At 38.6% G+C, this 19586-nt stretch overlaps 1 protein-coding gene across 4 annotated transcripts in view; it reads left to right on the top strand.

Moving 5' to 3' along the window:
• Znf148 (zinc finger protein 148) overlaps nt 1-19586 on the top strand; it is a 121600-nt gene that overhangs the window by 37700 nt on the left and 64314 nt on the right. For 2 of the 4 annotated variants that reach the window (XM_057764003.1, XM_057764004.1), the window contains exons 2-4: nt 6460-6541; nt 12826-12961; nt 18359-18707. In XM_057764003.1, the coding sequence (XP_057619986.1) occupies nt 18375-18707 (333 nt within the window). In that variant the 5' untranslated portion in view covers nt 6460-6541; nt 12826-12961; nt 18359-18374. Of the gene's footprint in view, nt 1-6459; nt 6542-9996; nt 10052-12825; nt 12962-18358; nt 18708-19586 lie in introns of those variants that run through there. The other 2 variants (XM_057764006.1, XM_057764005.1) reach the window with 2 other exon arrangements.

The raw sequence follows: 19586 nt of genomic DNA, 5'->3' as shown, positions 1-19586 counted from the left end.
ATATGCCACATTAGGTGTGTGAGGGTCAGAGGGTCTTCCCTATTTGAATTCTGGGTATTCTGAACTCAGGTTGTCAGACTTTCTACCAGGCTTTATCCACTGCCTCTGGTTTTTATTGTTTTTGTTTTTCGAGATAGGGTTTTTCTATGTAGCCTGGTTGTCCTGTAACTCACTCTGTAGACCAGCCTGGCGTTGAACTCACAGAGATCCTCTTGCTTCTGTCTCCTAAGTGCTGGGATTAAAGGTGTGTGCCACCATGCTTAGCAATGGCCCCTAATTTTGAATTTCTTTTTTTTTCTTTTTTTCTTTTTTTTTTTTTTTTGGTTTTGGAGCCTATCCTGGAACTAGCTCTTGTAGACCAGGCTGAATTTCTTGAAACGATACAGAATTATTAAGGCAGTAACAGCAAACTTCTTTCAGCTCATCATCTGATTAGTTTTTCAGACCTATTTGCCTTAAAAGTTCTTTTGCCTGCATGCATGTTTGTGTACCACATGCGTGCCTGGTGCCAGCCAAGGTCAGGAGAGGTTGTCAGATGCCCTAGAAATCAAGTTAGGAATGGTTGTAAGCCACTGTGTGGGTGCTGGGACCTCTGTAAGAACACCAAATGCTTTTAACCACTGAACTATCATCTCTCTAGCCCTCTTCAGTCATTCATGATGAGTAGGTCTGCCAGCAGTGTGTCGTTTCAGTTTTTCATCTTTTGAGAGTTATGTATTTTTCGATTTCTAAAAGATAGTTTTACTGTAGTATTAAATCTTCATTGGCACCTCACTTCAGTTACTTGAAAAATATAGTGCCACTTATATTTTGGTCTCTGGTTTCAGGTGAGGAAAGAGTGTGTGTACATGAGTGTAGTGCCTGCAGATTCCAGAAAAAGGATCCCCTGTGGAGCTGCAGTTAGAAGTGGCTGTGAGCTGCCCAACGTGGGTGCTGGGGTCTCACCTCTGGTATTTTGAAAGAACAGCAAGCTCTCTTAACTGCTAAGCCATTTCTCTAGCCCCCATGCCCAACTTTTAAATAAGCATATTTCATTTTAAATGCAAAAGTTTTAGGTTTTTTTTTTGACTTTTCGTAGTTTTTTTTTTTATATTTATTTATTAACTATACAATATTCTGTCTGTGTGTATGCCTGCAGGCCAGAAGAGGGCACCAGACCCCATTACAGATGGTTGTGAGTCACCATGTGGTTGCTGGGAATTGAACTCAGGACCTTTGGAAGAGCAGGCAATGCTCCTAATCTCTGAGCCATCTCTCCAGCCCTGTTTTTTGTTTTTTTTAAAGACAGTTTTGTTATGTAGTTGAAACTCAAAAGAACTTGAGCTTCTCCTATTTTGGCTTTCCAAGTGCAGAGATGGTAGATGTGTTCCACTATACCTCATTTTGGTGATGGTTTTATTATTATATAGCTTTGTTCATGAAGAATTGACACCTTCGAATGTGTGTGGTGCACATGTAGATGCCAGAGGCTTACGCATCAAGTGTCTTCTCTTGCTTTCCATCTTAATTTTGAATCTTTAAAAAAATTGCATACCTATTTTGGGATCCATACACACTGGCGCCTTCAGCCTTCTTTTCTGTGAAAAGTGAGTAGAAGTGTGACAGTGACAGTGTGGATTGGGGACCCTTATCTGAATTACCTAAGGGCCAGAAGTGTTTTGGGTGGTGCAATCTCTTTCAATTGAGAGAATATTTGTATACATGTAATGAAAAATCTTAGGGATGACATTCAAATACAACTTAAAATTCATTCTTTTTTTCATGTATCCCTAATGTATATAAACTGACAGCAATTTTATATAGTATTTAAAAATACAGTTTTGTGCATATAACGAAGTTTTATGGTATGGGATTTTTATATTTGCATCAGATTGTTACTCAAAAAGTTTGGGATTTTAGAGTGTTTTGAATTTCACATCAGAGATACTCTTTTGTATCAGCTACAGGTTTATTTCTTGGATAACTGTAAGTTCCTGCCAATATTGATCAGCAGAATATATTGATCAGCAGAATCTAAATAATATTCCCTGTATCTTGTATGTGAGATACATTAAAAGGTCACCCTGTGTTTTGGTTTTGAAAAATTAACAAAGGCAGATTAATCACTCTCAATTTGATTTTTCCCTGTGATAAATTGCTTAAACTTCTGTTATAGGATCTAGTACTTTATTACCTCGAACATCTATGGTGTGTACTCATCACTGCAAGATTGTAAGCATCCTGGACAGTGTCTAGTGTCCTCCTGTTGCTATAACAACGTCCTAGGATAAGAGCAACTTAGGAGAGAAAGGGTTGTACTCAGAGTCACACAGTTCAAGGTCAGGGCAGCAGAAGCTTGAAGCAGCTGGTCACCTGACACCATAGTCAGGAAATGGGGCTCTATGTGCCTACTAGTGTTCAGTTCCCTTTCTCCATTTTACAGTCCAGAATCCCAGGCCCAGGAGTGGCAGGTCTTCCCACCTCACTTACCGTGCAAACATATCCCTTCTCTCGTTCACAGTAACAACACTAATAATTATGAAATTTATGATGGGAAAGATTTCCCACAAAATAATGTTTACGGTTTCAGACGGTATTTTGTGTTGTATACAGCTTTTTTTTTTTTTTTTTTTTTTTTTTTGGTTTTTTTCGAGACAGGGTTTCTCTGTGGTTTTGGAGCCTGTCCTGGAACTAGCTCTTGTAGACCAGGCTGGTCTCGAACTCACAGAGATCCGCCTGCCTCTGCCTCCCAAGTGCTGGGATTAAAGGCGTGCACCACCACCGCCCGGCTTCTTTTTCCTTCTTGCTTCATTCTTTTGTTTTTCTTTTTTTAATAAAGCTAGTTACATATGTGACAACCTTTACTTAGTATGTTCAGTAAAACGTTATATAAGAAGTAAGTATTCTTTTTGTGAAAATGTTCCGCAGAACTTTTAACATTTCAGAATCATTTCTCTAGGCAATAGCTGTTAACACATTTTGTGGTTAGATAGTAATAATGTCTTGATTGTGGGGGGGGGTATATCAAATCAGCTTTTAAAAGGCTCAGGTGAAAATGAATGTTTATATCCCCCCCATTTATTTATTTTTATATTTTTCTGGACAGGATTTCTCTGTGTAACAACAGTTATGGCTGTCCTGGAACTTGCTCTGTGACCAGGCTGGCCTCAAACTCACAGAGATCCTCCTGCCTCTGCCTTTCAAGGGCTAGGATTAAAAGTATCTGCCACCACCACCTGGCTGTTTATGTATGGGTGCTGGGAATTGAACCTGGGTTTGATGCAAGAGCAACAAGAACTCTTAACCTTTGAGCCATCTCTCCAGCTCCAGAAATAATGGCAAATTTTATTTTCTATATATAGATCTTGCCATTCTTTTATATAGTTTATTTTATTTTATTGAGCTACACATTTTTCTGTTCCCCTCTCCTTGCCATTCTTTTTATATTTAGTCAAGCAGCTATGTTAACAGTTGTGAAAACTGAGTACAGCAATGTACGTAGAACTGGAGAATGTAATCTAATAGGACAGAATAGAATAGTGAGTGGAGTGGAGTGCAGATACTCAGTGTAATTTTGAGTTTCATGGCTTGTATCTTTCTGGTCTATTACTGTAGAAATACATATTTAAAATAATTTTCTGTGTGGCACGGTAACATGTTTTTATAGTTCTGGATGTTTGGAGGCAGAAGTGGGAGGATTGCTTAAGCTTGGGTATTTGAGATCAGCCTGGGTAACATAGTAGATAGAACTCTGTTCTAGCAGTAGTAAGAAACACAAATGGTATCTAGGCTCTTTTGAATGATTGGCTGTGGCAGACAATGAAGAGTTTACTATAAACTTTTGTTGTTGTTGTTGTGGCGGGGGGGGGGGGGAGGGCAGAGCTGACAAAACTTTTCCTGGGAGATGCTACACACACATCTGCTCACCCCAGATAGGGATCCCATGACAGATCAAAGTACAGTCGGTGCCAGAGTCCAACTTGATGAACCAATGAGTTTTATTGGGGTTACTTACGAATGTGGCTGAGGGATTACTTACAGAGGCAGAAATGACTCAAAAGACAGCTGCATCACCAGAGCGCACCCCGGGCATGGGTGGCAGCTCCCGATGGAACTCCGAGCACACTGCACAACCTGCAGTGTCCTTTTCAGGCGCCTCTTTCAGGCAGCTCCACAGGTTTCTGGTTTTTCCAGGCAGGTGGTCTGGTCTCCATCTTCTCTGCAGCTTGGCTTATCTGAGTGATTTTTAGGGAAATCTTGTCAGTTTCAGGGACTTCCTGGAAAATCACCCATGCTGGGGTGGGCTTTGACCTATCGTGGGATCTCTATCTGGGGTGAGTAGGGGTGTGTGTGTGTGTGTCTTCCCAAGGAAATCTTGTCACACAAGAGCTCAGGGTGTTCACACAGTAGGCAAGTGCTCATCACTCAACTATATTAATGTCTCATGAAACTAATTACTTTTAAATTAATTGAGAAAATAATTGTAACTAATCAGCAGCTGAGCTGCTCACTGACTTTAGAATAATAAATATCAGAAAGGGTACTCTTTGGAAACTCTTGATAAAACTCTAACAACAGAACTTTTAATCATGTGCTTATTTCCTAGATAATGGCTTTTATTTATTTACAAGATTCTTACCTTAGCTTGAAAGTGGGTTAGGGGAGTAGTGAGATGACCTAGTAGGTGAAGTTCTTGAGGACCTGAGTTCAGGCATGGTGATTGCCTGTAATCTCAGGACTTGCAAGGCAGAGTCAAGAAATCCTGAGGCAAGCTGGCTAACTAGAATGGTCACATCGTCTAGTTATAGATTTAATTTAGAGTCCCTGCTTCAATAAATAAAGTGGAGAATGAATGAGAAAGGCACTGATATCAACTTTGGGCTTTCACATGCACATGTATGTGTGCCACACCTGCCATTTCTGAATATAAAGTTACTTTTGGCCTATTCTATGTTTCTGGTAATTCAATTTTTAATTTTTATGACATTCATCGCATATACCTGGAAAGATACTCAAGTTAATGTAAAGAAAGTTAGATCTGTGTCCTATATTATTAGTACAATACAAACGGAATGTTAATTTCCTTAGTTTTGCTAAAAGGTTGATTATTACATAAAAACTAAAAATCACCCATGTTATATTTTAACACTATTAAATAATACTTAATATTATTTAAATATTTAATAATATTTAAATTTATACATACCTACATACACACATACTTTCTCAAACTACATTCTTCAGTTTTTTATTTTCTTTTTGGGGAACAGGGGCAAGAGGATGTGAGTAACCGGAGTCTCATATAGGCTAGGATGGCCTTGAACTTGTTATGCTCTCAAGGATGATCTTGGGGTTCTGATCTCTTGCCGTCACCTCCTCCCCCAGAAGTTCTGGGATTATAGACATGTACCACCATGCTGTGTTTATACAATTCTCAGTATTGAACCCACAGCTTCATGGATGTTAGACAAATACATTCACAGCTACCTGCCTTACCCCTCTCCCCTTTGAGACAGGATCTTGCTGCGTAGCTCTGGTTTGCTTAGACTTTGCTATGTAAGTCTCTGTTGGCCTTCATGGGCATCTTTCTGACTCAGTTTCTTGAATGTAGGATTATGGATATGAGCCACCATTTTGTGTGTGTGTGTGTGTGTGTGTGTGTGTGTGTAGTGATATGAGTTCAGGTGCCTGTGGAGTCCTGAATAGGTTCCCTTGGAGCTAGAGTTCAGGCTTCCCAGAATGAATGCTGAGAATTAACTTGGATCCAATGCAAGAGCAGCAATTGCTCTTCACTGCTGAGCACTCCCAAAGCTACACTGTTAATACATTTAGCCATTTCAGGCAAGAGGCAGTGTTGCTGTGGGCTTTATCAGGAAATAGTGAGTAATCAACACATGGAGGGCATCAGTGCATGTTTTGTTTTATATTTTTACTTTTTTGTTTTGTTTTGTTTTTTGAGACAGGGTTTCTCTGTAGCTTTGGAGCCTGTCCTGGAACTAGCTCTATAGACCTGGCTGGCCTCGAACTCACAGAGATCCACCTGCCTCTGCCTCCCTAGTGCTGGGATTAAAGGTGTGTGCTACCACCGCCCGGCTATTTTTACTTCTTTTTAAGACAAGTTCTTCCAGTTTGTTTGTGATCCTTGTGTGCAGTTTCTTTGTACAAGCAACGCATTTGTGTTTTTTTTCTTTCTCTAGTTTAAAATAATCCAAAATTATTGTCCTAACTTTTAATACATCTTAATCCTTAACTCGAAGTTTGAAAAAAAGGCAATTTACCTTCTTTGATAATCAGTTAGTATTGATGGGCCACTGCAGTTGGAGCACTAGTTATGAATTGCTTAATCCAATAGCATCCATCTACTTATGAAAAGAACTTTGTTAGATTTTTCACATTTAATTGGAACTGTTTTGCCTAGCTGTAAGAATGTGTCTAATTCGATTCTTTTGGGTGCCTAACTTGTATTTTCATCCTTTACAGGGTAGAAGAGAAGAATCAGTGGCTTGGAAATTGAGCCAAGTGACCTGGTGGGATGGGTCTTTGCCTGACACATTTTATAGAGGTAATGCAACATTGTTTGTCCAGACTCAAGTTTTCACATAAGATGTCCCCAGACTTGCACAGACCCTCTTCATGTCCTGGATAGTCCTGTTGTAAGCATGCAGAGCATAGGCTTCGGAGACCAGCACGGCAGTGCTGTAAGTTCTGCACAGCTAGACTCTGCAGAGGTAGTGTACTGGGTTGTGAGGTGAAGCCCATTGGCTTTCATTTAACCTGATCTTTATGCTAGTAGGACAGGTGATCCTTTTCTTTCTCTGCTGCCTAACTTGGTCTTTGTCTTAAACCTGTGCCTTTAACAAACAACATGAAAGAAAGTGCCATATTTAACAGTTATAAACTCATTTATATATCTGCCAATAACAGTATTTTAAGACAAGGTTTCTCTGTGTAATCCTGGCTGTTTTTGGAACTTGCTCCTTAAACCAGGATGGCCTTGAACTCAGCTCCGCCTGCCCCTCCTGGGATTAAAGGCGTGTCCATACCTCACTTGTGACGCGTATTCTTATGTCAGTTATTAATGGTCATACAAATTTTAAAGTTGTATTATGAGCTTTTAAATTTGTTTTGAGAATTCTTTTAGAACTTGAGGGTTGAAAATATTACCAGTTTTTATGACCATATTTTAGGGTTTTCTTCTTTGTCCATGTTTTCTGGCAAACATGATACCTACTGTTTGTAATCGCCTTTACCTAGGTTTCATTGTAAACAGTAGAGAATTGTCAAAATGTTAAAAAAAAAAAAGGTATCCTCTCCCGTTTTTATTAATATTGTATATTCTCCCAGATGTCTCTCTGGATACACAAGCACCTATTTACTTTATTATTATTATTTTTTTTTTTTTTTGGTTTTTTTCGAGACAGGGTTTCTCTGTGGTTTTGGAGCCTGTTCTGGAACTAGCTCTTGTAGACCAGGCTGGTCTCGAACTCACAGAGATCCGCACCTATTTACTTTAAATCATTTTTTTTAATTTAATTTTCCCCCCATGACAAAGTCTCTGCACATCTCATGCTGGCTTCAGACTCATTTTGTAGCTGAAATGGCCTTGAAGTTTTGTGATACTTCTCCCTCAGCCCCGAAGTACCAGGATTACAAATGTGTGCCACCAACCAGGCTATATTTACATTTTTAAATTTTATGTATATTGTATTTCAGTGTGCTTTTTAAATAAATTCCCATGTTTTGGCATTCCTTCTCATATTCCTTAGTATTTAGATATAACATGATCTTTTAAATTAGCCACCTCTGTATATAACTATTTAGGTTTTTAGAGTTTTTCATGTAGTACAAATTCTTGGACATATTTTTGTACACATTTTGAATGTACTTCAGTTTAAATTCCTTTTATAAACATTTTTTTTTGTGTGTTTATATGAGCACACTAACCTGCCGGTCTGTCTATGTATGTGAGCATATTAGCCCACAGATCTGTCTGTCTGTGTGAGCACACTAGCTAGAAGGTGTTCACACTTCTCCTGTACATAATCCCAGAGGCCAGAAGAGGACAATCAGTACTCTATCACCCCGACCTTTTTCCTTTGAGGTAAGGTCTTTCCTCGAACCTTGTCTTTGTTTTCTTGGTTAAGCTCTTCTCTTGGACCCTTGGAGCTGGAGTTGTAGGCATTTGCAGGGATGCCTGACTTGTGTGGGTGCTAAACTCTGCCCATCATGGTTTTGGAGTAAGGACTTTTAAGTCATCTCTCCAGCCTCTACTTCTTAAATTTCTAAGGGAAAAATTGTTGGGCCAAAGAGTAGTGGATGATGGACAGCTTGGATGAATGTGTACCTCTACAGTATGTGCCTTGCATCAGTGGCTATCAGTGTGATTATGGTTTATCCTTTTGACAACATTAGCAAATAATTTATTTGTCAGGTTTTTTGGAGGGAGGGGTCCTTTTATACTTTTTTGTGTATATTTGTGTATTAGGGATAGGATTCTTGTCATTTTGTTAAGAAAATTATTTTTACTTTGTATTTGCTTTTCTAGTGGTTTTGATTTTGTTTCAGTCTTACAGAAGCTTATTTTTTAAAATTGTTAGATATTTCTTATCCTTCTTGGCTCTGGTAAATGTAGAGTGGAGAGTTTTGCATAAGCATGAAGAGATTGTCATTCTTAAGTATATGACTATTTTCCCTCTACATTATAGTTTCTGTGAATGACCCAAATTCCTAACTCATCCTAGTTTTACCTTTTTGTTGGTGATATCAAATAGTTGTGTTATAATACTAGCAGTTTTCTAGATTTAGTAAACTGTGATACTTAAAAGGTCAACAATAGGTCACAGAAGTAGAGACATAGGAAATGTAGTGAACAGGTCACACATGATGGTGTGCACCTGCTTTCCAGGACTTGGGAGGTGGAGGCAGCAGAGCAGCAGGTCTTGTTCAGGACTGGCTCTGGATGTGTGGGAAATTGGAGGTTAGGCTGGACTTGAGACCATGTCTCAGAAAAAGGAGAAAACTTAATAAATAAGTTTGATGTTTAAAGATGTAGGAAAGAAAATAATAATCCACATGGCCTCCTTGGCTGACCCACCTGCATTTGTGACTGTGACCATGCCTGTTTCTGCCTCCTCAGACAAGGCAAAGCCAAGAAAGAATTGGAGGAGTCAGGTGAGGGAGGGGTTTTGTTTCAAGTTATAAAAAGTAATAGAACCCTTATTTATCTAATTAAAATTCATTATGGTTGGAGAGCATATTTTTAGGAGTTGAGTCCTTTTAATTTTACTTAGGCTGTCTTACTGCTTAGTGCAGTGTCTGTAATGGAGAGTGTTCTGTGCCATAGTGGAGTAGTCTGCTGAAGATTGTTCAGTGTGGTCTCTGCTGGAGAGTGTGCATTTAGAAGAAATATTTTTCCTTCAATATCCTCTTTCTTTCCATCAAACTCCCTCTCCCCCACTGCCAGTCTGTGATTCCATCATCTTCTAACCTCTGTCCTTGATGGTTGTATTAGTTACTGTTCTGTTGCAGTGATAAAACACCATGGTCAAAACAATTCTTAAAAAGCATTTAATTGGGGTTATGCTTAGAGGGTTAGAGTCTGTGATGGTGCAACAAACACATGGAGGCGGAGACAGCTGACACCTCCAGTCTCCAACAGCAAGCAGGAGGCAGAGTACACTGGGAACTGCTTCCTCTGAAACCTCAAAACTTGCCCCAACAAGGTCACACCTAATCCTTCCCAAACAGTTCTGTCAGCTGGAGACCAAGTATTCAAACATGAGCCTGTGGGCTGTTCTCATGCAGGCCACCACAGTGGTTTCCTTTTTTTTTGTTTTTTTGTTTTTTTGTTTCTTGTGTGTGCTGCCTTTTCCTCCTTGTGTTTTCTTTCAACAGTTTTATTTGCACGGATCCAGGAGTAGGCCATTTTGTATCTCTTGTAATAGAAGTTCATTGAGTTTGGATTTGTAAGTTTGTTTATTTATTTATTTAGTATACAATGTTATGCCTGCATGTATGCCAGGAGTAGGCCATTTTGTATCTCTTGTAATAGAAGTTCATTGAGTTTGGATTTGTAAGTTTGCTTGCTTGCTTGCTTGCTTGCTTGCTTGCTTATTTATCTATTTATCTATTTATCTATTTATCTATTTATTTATTTATTTATTTATTTATTTATTTATTATGTATACATTGTTATGCCTGCATGTATGCCTGCAGGCCAAAAGAGGGCACCAGATCTCATTACAGATGGTTGTGAGCCACCATGTGGTTGCTGGAATTGAACTCAGGACCTTTGGAAGAGCAGGCAATGCTCTTAACCGCTGAGCCATCTCTCCAGCTCCAGTTTTTTTTTTTTTTTAATATTAGTCAAATTTAGGGAATATTTGACTTCTGTTTTAATAAATTTTACTTTTTCTGTTTTCTCCTTATATTATGAAATACTGGTAAGCAGGGTGTTGATTTACTATCTCTGGGACTCTCTTTATTTTTTTTCTCTATATTGAGTAAATTTCTTTCTTTTATAAAGATGAACTTACTGCATTTATTTAATTGTTTATTCTTGTTTGTGCAAGGGGTGGCACGTATGGAAGATAGATGCCAGCTTGTAGGAGTTGTTCTCTCCTTCCACTCAGCTGATCACGCCTGGCAACAGGCACCGTTACCTACTGAGCAATCTGCTCGACCCTAATTGGGTAATTTCTATGGATGTACATTTAAGGCTACTGGTTTTATTTATTTTCATTTTTATATTTTTGCAGTTGTGAGTTTGTTTTTGAGTACTTGACATTCATTTTTTTTGTATTTCAGTAACCATATTCTTTAGTCCCCACATTTCCATTAGGGTCTTTGAAATAATTTCTTTGCTTTATTGAGAATTTTACTTGTTAGCTGATTGTTTTCATAGTCAAAATAAAGTTGAAACATGATTTGAGTACATTTAACTTAATGTTTTAAAATCTTTTTTTTTTTTTTTTTAAACCAACCTGTGAGGGCACTTAGAAACACCTATATAATTGCCTGTGCTTTTGATGATGCCTGCCTTCCTTACTTGCTTTTTTGAGACAGTCTTTCTATGTAGTCCTGGCTGTCCTGTTACTGGATATATAGACCAGGCTAGCCTTAAACTTACAAATACCGCTTGCTTTTGTCTCCCAAATGCTGGGGTTAAAGATGTGAAGACCACATCTGGCTTGTGTTATCTTTTCTGGTTCACACTGTGGACTGAACCTAAGCCTCGTGCATACTACCCAGGTACTCCGCTCCTGGCACAGTAGTATAAGTTATAATTTCTGCTATTTTTAAATATCTTACGGCTGTTGAAAACGGGTATTTTGCACGGTGTATGTTACACACGTATAATATTGCAAGTCGAGATTGTTGTTGTTCCCCAATTCTCATATAGTTGTTATTTTTAGTATTGTTTATGTGTGGTAACAGTTCTGTTGAAAAAGGGAGCATATTTTATTTTGTACATGTTTTGTTAGGAAAAATAAGCATAAATATCCAGGAAAATTTATAAATGGAACACTAAGCACCAATAGGTCTGTCTTAACTTTCAGATGCTTATAGAAGCTTCAGAAGTCTGTCTTTGTTTGCTGTAACAGGCCTCATAGTAGCCCGGGCTGCTCTGGAACTCAAGTATATGGACTAGGCTGACCTCAAACTCAGAGATCAATTGCCTTTGCTTCCTGAATACTGGGGAATTGTTATTGTTCTTGCTTTAAGTGGGCAAAACTATTTTTGTTTTGTGCCATGGCAAACATGTACAGTCATAGGCTGTTTTGTAAATCAGATGCAAACTGTCTATGAACCCACTAAGTTAGGAAATTTCAGTCATAAGTTTAATACTTTGCCCAGAAGTGCTTGTTGTCAGAAAGTTGGTTTGTGTATAGCTTGTGATCTTCGGTATTGGTTATATTGCACATTTTCTGAATGAGTATTTCCATCTTTTTGTCAGTTTTTTCTTCTAAGATAACGCTGATGACATGTTTGTATGTCAAGATGCTCACATGACCTTAAGATGGTACTCTTCCTGTTGTGAATACAACACAGCTTGTGCTTGTAGTTTTGAGACCTGCATGTGTTTGCTTCTCTTTCACTTCACAGACTTTATCTATCTATCTATCTATCTATCTATCTATCTATCTATCTATCTATCTATCTATCTATCTATCTATCTATCTATCTATCATCTATTTTTGAGACCAAGCTACCTCTGCCTTTCTAGAACTGGGACTAAAAGGCGTGTACCACCAGACCTGTGCACAGACCTAATAAAGTAGATATCACTAGTGTCTTTGTGTGGTTGCTTAATCTGTGTTTTCATTTTTCTTTTCTTTTAGTTCTGTAGCCCTCTGAATTTTGATGTAGTATTTCGTCTCTCAAGAGTTGTAGATTCCTGATCTGGGAAAATTATATCTGCCTAAAATCTTATCCGTCCATTCCATCTATCCATCCTCTGTCCATGCACGTGACATATAAGAAGGGAGAATTGTAGAGGTCAGAGGACAACTTGCTAGGTCAGTTCCTTCCGTCTTTCATGTGAGTTCCAGGAAATCAGGCTTGGTATCCTGCATCTTTACCTGCTGAGCACTCTTTCTGGGCCCAAGGCAAATTATTTCATAAGAAGCCAGAGTTGTATCTCATTTCCTACCTGCCACTATTGTGCTTTCTCAGTTTCATACCTAAAAAACAGGTCAGTATATTCTCCTTCAGACATAGCTTACTAGATGCACAGATAATCCCTTCAGTATTCATAAAGTTCGCACACAGATACTGGGTCACAGCATTTTCCGCTCTGAATGTAATGTATCTTGCTTATTGTGTATGTATCTTTATTTATTTTAGGAGTTGGATGGCACAAGTGACTGAGAGGATATTGAGAGTTCCTAGAGCCTGTAAAAGGTAGAAACTCAACCATGATTTCTTTCTCAACTCAACAGCATTCCCTTCCTTGAAGTCTTCATTTTTACTTCAGTCTCAGGTAACTTATTTCTCATAATCTTGAAAAATAATTTTATTTATTTTTTAAACTGTATTTTAATTAAGTTATGAATAAAAATGGCACACAATTTGAAGTAGCCATTCAGGTGAGCTGAGCACTGGTGTGCTTCGTTCATTGCTCACTGCTCGACAGTGAGTGCAGTGCGATCAGTACATTCAAGCGCCTGCTGCCGGTCCCTCCCCACTTTGAATTGGGACCCAGAATAAGCCCCTTTTCTCTTGAGTTGCTTTTGTCTGCGTATTTTATCACAACCAAAGGAAAAGAAACTAAGATAACATTGTACTCTAAATGTGTACATATTGTTTGTTTACCTGTAGTAAAATAAGTAAGCAGTCTATAGCATATATTAGCTTATAGAATTATCTACTGTGATAGGCTTATAATCATAGAAATGCAGTTTTATCTACCTGAAAGCTTATTGTAAATTATCTCATGGTCTTTTGGAGGGTTTACAATTATGATACTTCAGGGCTTGCCATTGCTGTGATTTCTTTGGGAAGTGGGATAGGGTACAGTTATTAAGAATGACTGAACCTAGAGCATTGTTCATTCTAAGTATATTATATTCTAGACCATCAGCCTTTGCAATTCTGAATATTTTTTAAAAATTTTAAACATTTTTTAAAAACTGTGTATAAGCATTTTGCCAGGTTGTATGTATGTGCGCCATGTGTGTGAAGTGCCCATAGAAGCCAGAAGAGGCAATGGATCCCTTGAAACTGGAGCTACAGGTGGTTGTCAGCCTCTGAGTTGGTGCTGGAAATCCAGCCCGGGTTTTCTGTAATAGCAGCAAGTGCTCTTAAATCCTGGAGCTTCTTTCCTGTCCCTGTTAGTAACCTTTAGATGCCGTCTTATTGAGTGTGGTTACTACAGTGCCTGGCATTGAAGAGAAGAAAACTAAAGAATACGTTGAAATTTATTATTTTATTTTATGTGTATGGGTATTTTGCCTGCTTATATATCTGTAATCCATGCACTTGTCTGGTGCTTGCAGAGGCCAGAAGAGGGTATCAGATCTCCTGGAACTGGAATTACAGATGGTTGTGAGCTGATGTGTGTATGCTGGGAATTGGAACCAGGTTCTCTGAAAGACCAGTCTTTTAACTGCTGAACCATCTCTCAGCTCCATTTTGCTTTGCTTTTAAAGGAATTATATGTATCTCGTCCACTTATATTCCTTTGGTTATAACTTGGTTATTTGACCACCACTTGCAAGGGAGGCTGGGTAATAAGTTTTACCTTGGCAGCCGTGTTTCCTACAAAATTTAAAGTTTTTTTTTTTCCTGGTAGTTATTGTTATGAGTGTTTTATCTTTATGTATGTATGTGCACCATGTACGTGTCTATACCTGTAGAGCTCAGAAGATGATTTTGGAGATCCGGGAACTAAAGTTACAGATGGTTGTAAGCCATTGTGTGGATGCTGAGAATCAAACCCAGGTTCTCCATAAGAGGAGCATGTGTTCTTTTTTGTTTTCGTTGTTTGTTTTTGGCTTTTTGAGACAAGGTTTCTCTGTATAGCCCTGCTGTCCTGGAACTCACTTTGTAGACCAGACTGGTCTCGAATTCAGAGATCCGCTTGCCTCTGCCACCTGAGTGCTGGGATTAATGGACAGTAGTTTGAGTCTGTGTTGGCACTAAGTGTAACGGACACTGTAGCAAGGACTCGTGCTCGCCTGGTGTGCCCCTCCCCACACTCCTCCTCGATACAGATAAGTTACACCTGTTTCTTAAGCAGTTTGAGTTGGCAAAAGTATAATGTTTTAATTTCTCTGTGCCACTATTTTCTGATTTTGATAATATTTGGAATATATTATATTACATGCTTAGATCCTGGTCTTTGAGTATTTTTCCTATAATGTGAGAGTGTCTACTAACTTTTCCTTAAGTATTTATAGATTATTTTTCTATGGTAAAAATGGTCAGTTTTTTACAAAATGGAGACCCTTATCCTGAAAAAAATCTCTAATTAGTAATTTATTAATAAAATAAAATTATATTTATTATTTCAATATTTTCTGTTGCTGCTGGCATGGATCACAAAAACCATTTTGTCTTGTTGCCAATATGAACATGGTTCTTAAGGCTGTTTTGAAATACTAACACTTAAAAATGTAGTTTTCAAGAAAGGTTTTATAATATACAAAATGGTATTTACAGAAAGATGTATCTGAGAGCTGGGCACAGTGTCATGCCTGTAATTCCAGTACTTGGAAGGATAAGGCAGAAGATTGCTGGGTTGCAGAGTGAATACTGTCTGAAAAAAGCAAGATTAAAAACAAAAGCAAAGTCATATCTGAGATGTATCTGAATATAGACTGTGCCTAGACAAGAAATATTTTGTTCATTCAATGAAAAATAAACATTTTGAGTAGATCAAAACTGTATTTTGAAGGGTATGAGAGTATAGCACACTTTGGAATGAAGTGGAAACTTGAAGGGTCATTCGGTATTGATAGGGTTTCTTTATAGCACCAAACGTGATATCGTGAGGCCCATATATTATGTACCCCCTGCCAAGCATCTTCACATACATATGCGCTTTGTTTCTTATGAGAGACAGAGTCTTGCTCTGTTGACCAGGCTGGCACTAAATTTGCAGTGGTCCTTTTGCTCCTGCATCCTGTGTACTTGGATTGTGGTCAGGTAGCACCACAACCAGCTGGCTGCTTGATATTTGTATTTCTCAAGTTATATGTTTATAATGGGATTTCTCTGTGATTTGTAAACAGTGGAACTATGAATATCCAGATTAATGTAACTGAAATCCTCCAAATAAACAGGGATTTGGTGAAAATGTTTTGGTTCAGAAGTCATTTGTGAGGTCTCGGGATACAGCCCAGTGAATGCTTAACTCGCATGCACACGCTTTTGGTTCTGTCCCTTGGTGGTTGCCCAGAGAAATAACTGCTTTTCAGAGTAAGTTCCTTTGAGTGTGGGTTCTGGTGTAAGGGTGGCATATTGTTTACCCTTGGAGAATAATATGAAGTTGAAAATTACTCTTTTCATAGAAAATAAAGTGATATTTAGGTTCCTAAGCTTGCCTATTGTATTATTTTGACTCATAATATACATTTGACGTTCCATATTACTCAGTGACAAGTTCAATAAACAAACAGAAAGGTGGGCACTTAAAAAGAGAAGTATGTTGCTTTTTAATGCTTGAATACAGGTTATTTAAAGGTATTTTAGGGCTGGTGGAGTCAGGAATAATTAATGTTCCCCAAAGACCCATCCCCATGATGTGCTTCCTCTAGCTAGGTCTCACTGCTTTAAATTTCTAGAATCTTCCCAGCACTACCCCTGTTGAGTTGTCAACCTTTTAAATAATAGCCTTTTTGGGTAGGGAAAGCAATCTATAGTCAAACCAAATGTTAGGTCAAGAATACACACAGTTTCCTGAGCAGTGGTGGCACACACCTTTAATTCCATCACTCAGGAGGCAGAGGCAGGTGAATCTGTGAGTTGGAGACAGCTTGATCTACAGAGCAAGTTCCAGGACAGTCAGGGCTACACAGAGAAACCCTGTCTTGGGTGGGGTTGGGGAACTACACACAGTTTTTCTTTGGATAAATACTCCAAGGCTTATACTTAAAGTTTGAACAGTGATCATTGATACCAAGTGTTTTCTGGTGCTGCAGGAAAACTGTCCAGTTTGTAGTTAATCCAGTTTAAGTCTAAAGGTTTAACTTCATTAGGATTGTAGGAGTCAGTAACCGTGGCCGAGAAGGAAGAAAATTTTCATCTTGACATATCATTATCTTCAGGGATATTTTTGAAGAGTTAGGTTTATTTTCTCCTTGAACTGGTTCTTCTTATTTTAATTTACTTGTTCTATTTGAAGCATGCTATTTTCCTGTTCTAAGACCCTTACTGAAGTACTTGATGCTTCCTCTACCCCAAATACCCTTTGTCTCTAAAATGCTTCCTTAATTCTTGTGTTTCAGCTTGATGTTATATTTTATTAGTGTTTTTGCTCCCATCCAGAATTGATACAAGTACAAGAATGTAGTTTTCAATTATTGATCAAAACTGTGGCAGTTAAGATGGCCTTTACTATAGGGAAACTTTGGGCTGGAGTAACAGTATCAGCTGGATGCTTTTCTCTTGATAAAACACAACAAAAGCTGACACTTTCTCCTAAACCACTTACTTTATATTGGTCTTTTTTTTCTTTTTACATCTTCTATATTCTCTAAAATCCTCAAGTTTTCTTTTTCTTCTCTTTTTAAACGATGGCACATGTGGCGGCAGCAGTGCAGTAAAGGTCTTTTGTTTATGTGCAAGTTCCTGCGTGCTGGGGACTCTGCACATTGAGTAAGAAAACAGTAGGTAGTTTAGAAAGAAAGCATAGTTTCTAGTGTTTCCAAAGGATTGGCCAAAAAATCAACTTTTAGCCCCTTACACGACATTTACTTAGTTGTAGAATAGCTTATTCTCTAAGAAATGTGTAAAACAGAATGTAAAGATAGAAGTTATAAACGGTTGACCTTTAAGAGTTTGTTTGCTATGTGAGGATTTTGAAAAGTAGAATCAAATGTTGCTCTCTGGTCATCATATGTCCTTCAGTCTGATAACGTCTGCTACCTGGGAAGGCAAGAGAAGTCTGAATTAGACTTTGTCTGCTTTGCTGTTTATAAAGGTCTGTGAACTGTTCAGTGAAGAAAAGACCATTCCCTTGATGATATCCTTAGTAAATAAAAGGACATTTTAATTTTAGTAGTAATTAGAATTTAACTTAATTTTGGTCACTGAACCAAAGATGATCTTCATCATTGTCTGTCTTTAGAGAAGAGGTCAGTAAACTATAGGACTCACTCCCTGTGTGCAATCACTGGGAGTGAGGATCCCATTTCTCCTCTGTCCTCAGCGTGCAGCAGTATTTGTGCCTCCCACGCTGGGCTTGCAGGCATGTGCACCGTGCCTGTGTGACTGACCGAGCATGCTGGCCAGCGTGACTGAGTTGCATCACTGCCCTTTCTTAGGATCATGAGGGTTTTCTTTGCGTTAGTGGTTTGCCTGATAGTGTCCTTTGTCAGTTTATGTTTCACCGAGTTCATTTTAAATTTTATGGCGCTATAATATGTTGAAATCTGAAGGTTCTTGAACTGAAGCTACAGATACTTCCTCTAACCTATTTTGTGTAAGGGTCACTTTCAGTAATGGAATAGATTAGGATTATGCTTTAATTTTAGAGTGAAAACTTGTTTTACTTTCTAGCCCCTTTCTACCAAGTCAATCTTGGTAATTATATGAATTAGATGGATAAAAGTTTTCTATTTGTATGTATACCTTTTATAATTTGAAATTAAAAAACTACCAAGTTAGACATATAAACTAATGTGTTATGCTTTGTTGCCAAACTTGGTCTTTCTAGGCAGTTATACTTAAGCATGAACATTGACGACAAACTGGAAGGATTGTTTCTTAAATGTGGCGGCATAGACGAAATGCAGTCTTCCAGGGCAATGGTTGTGATGGGTGGAGTGTCTGGCCAGTCCGCTGTGTCTGGAGAACTGCAGGAGTCAGTACTCCAAGATCGAAGTTTGCCTCACCAGGAGATCCTTGCTGCAGATGAAGTGTTACAAGAGAGTGAAATGCGACAACAGGATATGATATCACATGATGAACTCATGGTCCACGAGGAGACGGTAAAAAATGACGAAGAACAGATGGAAACTCATGAGCGCCTTCCTCAAGGACTTCAGTATGCACTTAACGTCCCTGTAAGTACGAACTCTAACTAGAAATGTTAATATGGGAAGTCACACAGTTTAAAGGCTAATCATTTGTTAGTAAGTCGTGGACAGCTATTAGATTTAAAAGGCAGAATTTTGTGTCATTATTTTAGAAATCTATCTTTTCCAACATTTATTTTTTGGTCAAGGTTATGTGTATACTTGCTTTTGAAAGACTGAGTTTATTAGCATTTGTGTTTTTGAGACTGGATTTCTCAATGTAGCCCTCCCTGGCTGTCCTGGAACTAGCTGTGTAGACCAGACTGGCCTTGAGCTCACAGATCCACCTGCTAGGGTTAGAAGTGTGCGCCACCACTGCCCTGCCTAGCTTCTGTGTTCTTAAAGAGCATGGATCCTGAACCTTAAACCTATTTAGAGGAAGATAACAGTCTGGGGGGTTTGTGCATCCTATTTCTGCCTTTTTCTTGTGTGCTGTTATGATTGACCCCAGGGATTCATGTGCACTAAGAACACTGCCACTCTTCCCGAGCTTGCTGCTCTGCCCCATTGTGCCTTTGTACACACTTGGTTGAATTGGCTTTGGAAATGATCAGCCCAATACTCTTCCCTATACTAGACATTAGGGCTTGACACTGAAGGTGCTCTCTTTGGCTTTTTGTTTGTGTTTGATTGATATTTGTTCACTTGCTTGTTTGTGGCAGACTGCCACTATATCGCCTAGGATAGCCTGGAATTTGCTGTGTGGACCAGGCCATTCTTAAACTTTCTGACATTTTCCTGCCTTTACTTCCTGAGTGCTGGAATTTCTCCCAGCCCCAAGAAAATCATTTTTAGGCATCTGTGTCTTTCTTGTCTTCTTCCACCTTTGTATTTATTTATAATTGTTTGTTTTGATAAAGAGGCTTA

The sequence above is a fragment of the Chionomys nivalis genome, chromosome 3, assembly GCF_950005125.1.
Source record: "Chionomys nivalis chromosome 3, mChiNiv1.1, whole genome shotgun sequence".
Taxonomy (NCBI): Eukaryota; Metazoa; Chordata; class Mammalia; order Rodentia; family Cricetidae; genus Chionomys; species Chionomys nivalis.
This window is presented reverse-complemented; position numbering and strand designations above follow the sequence as displayed.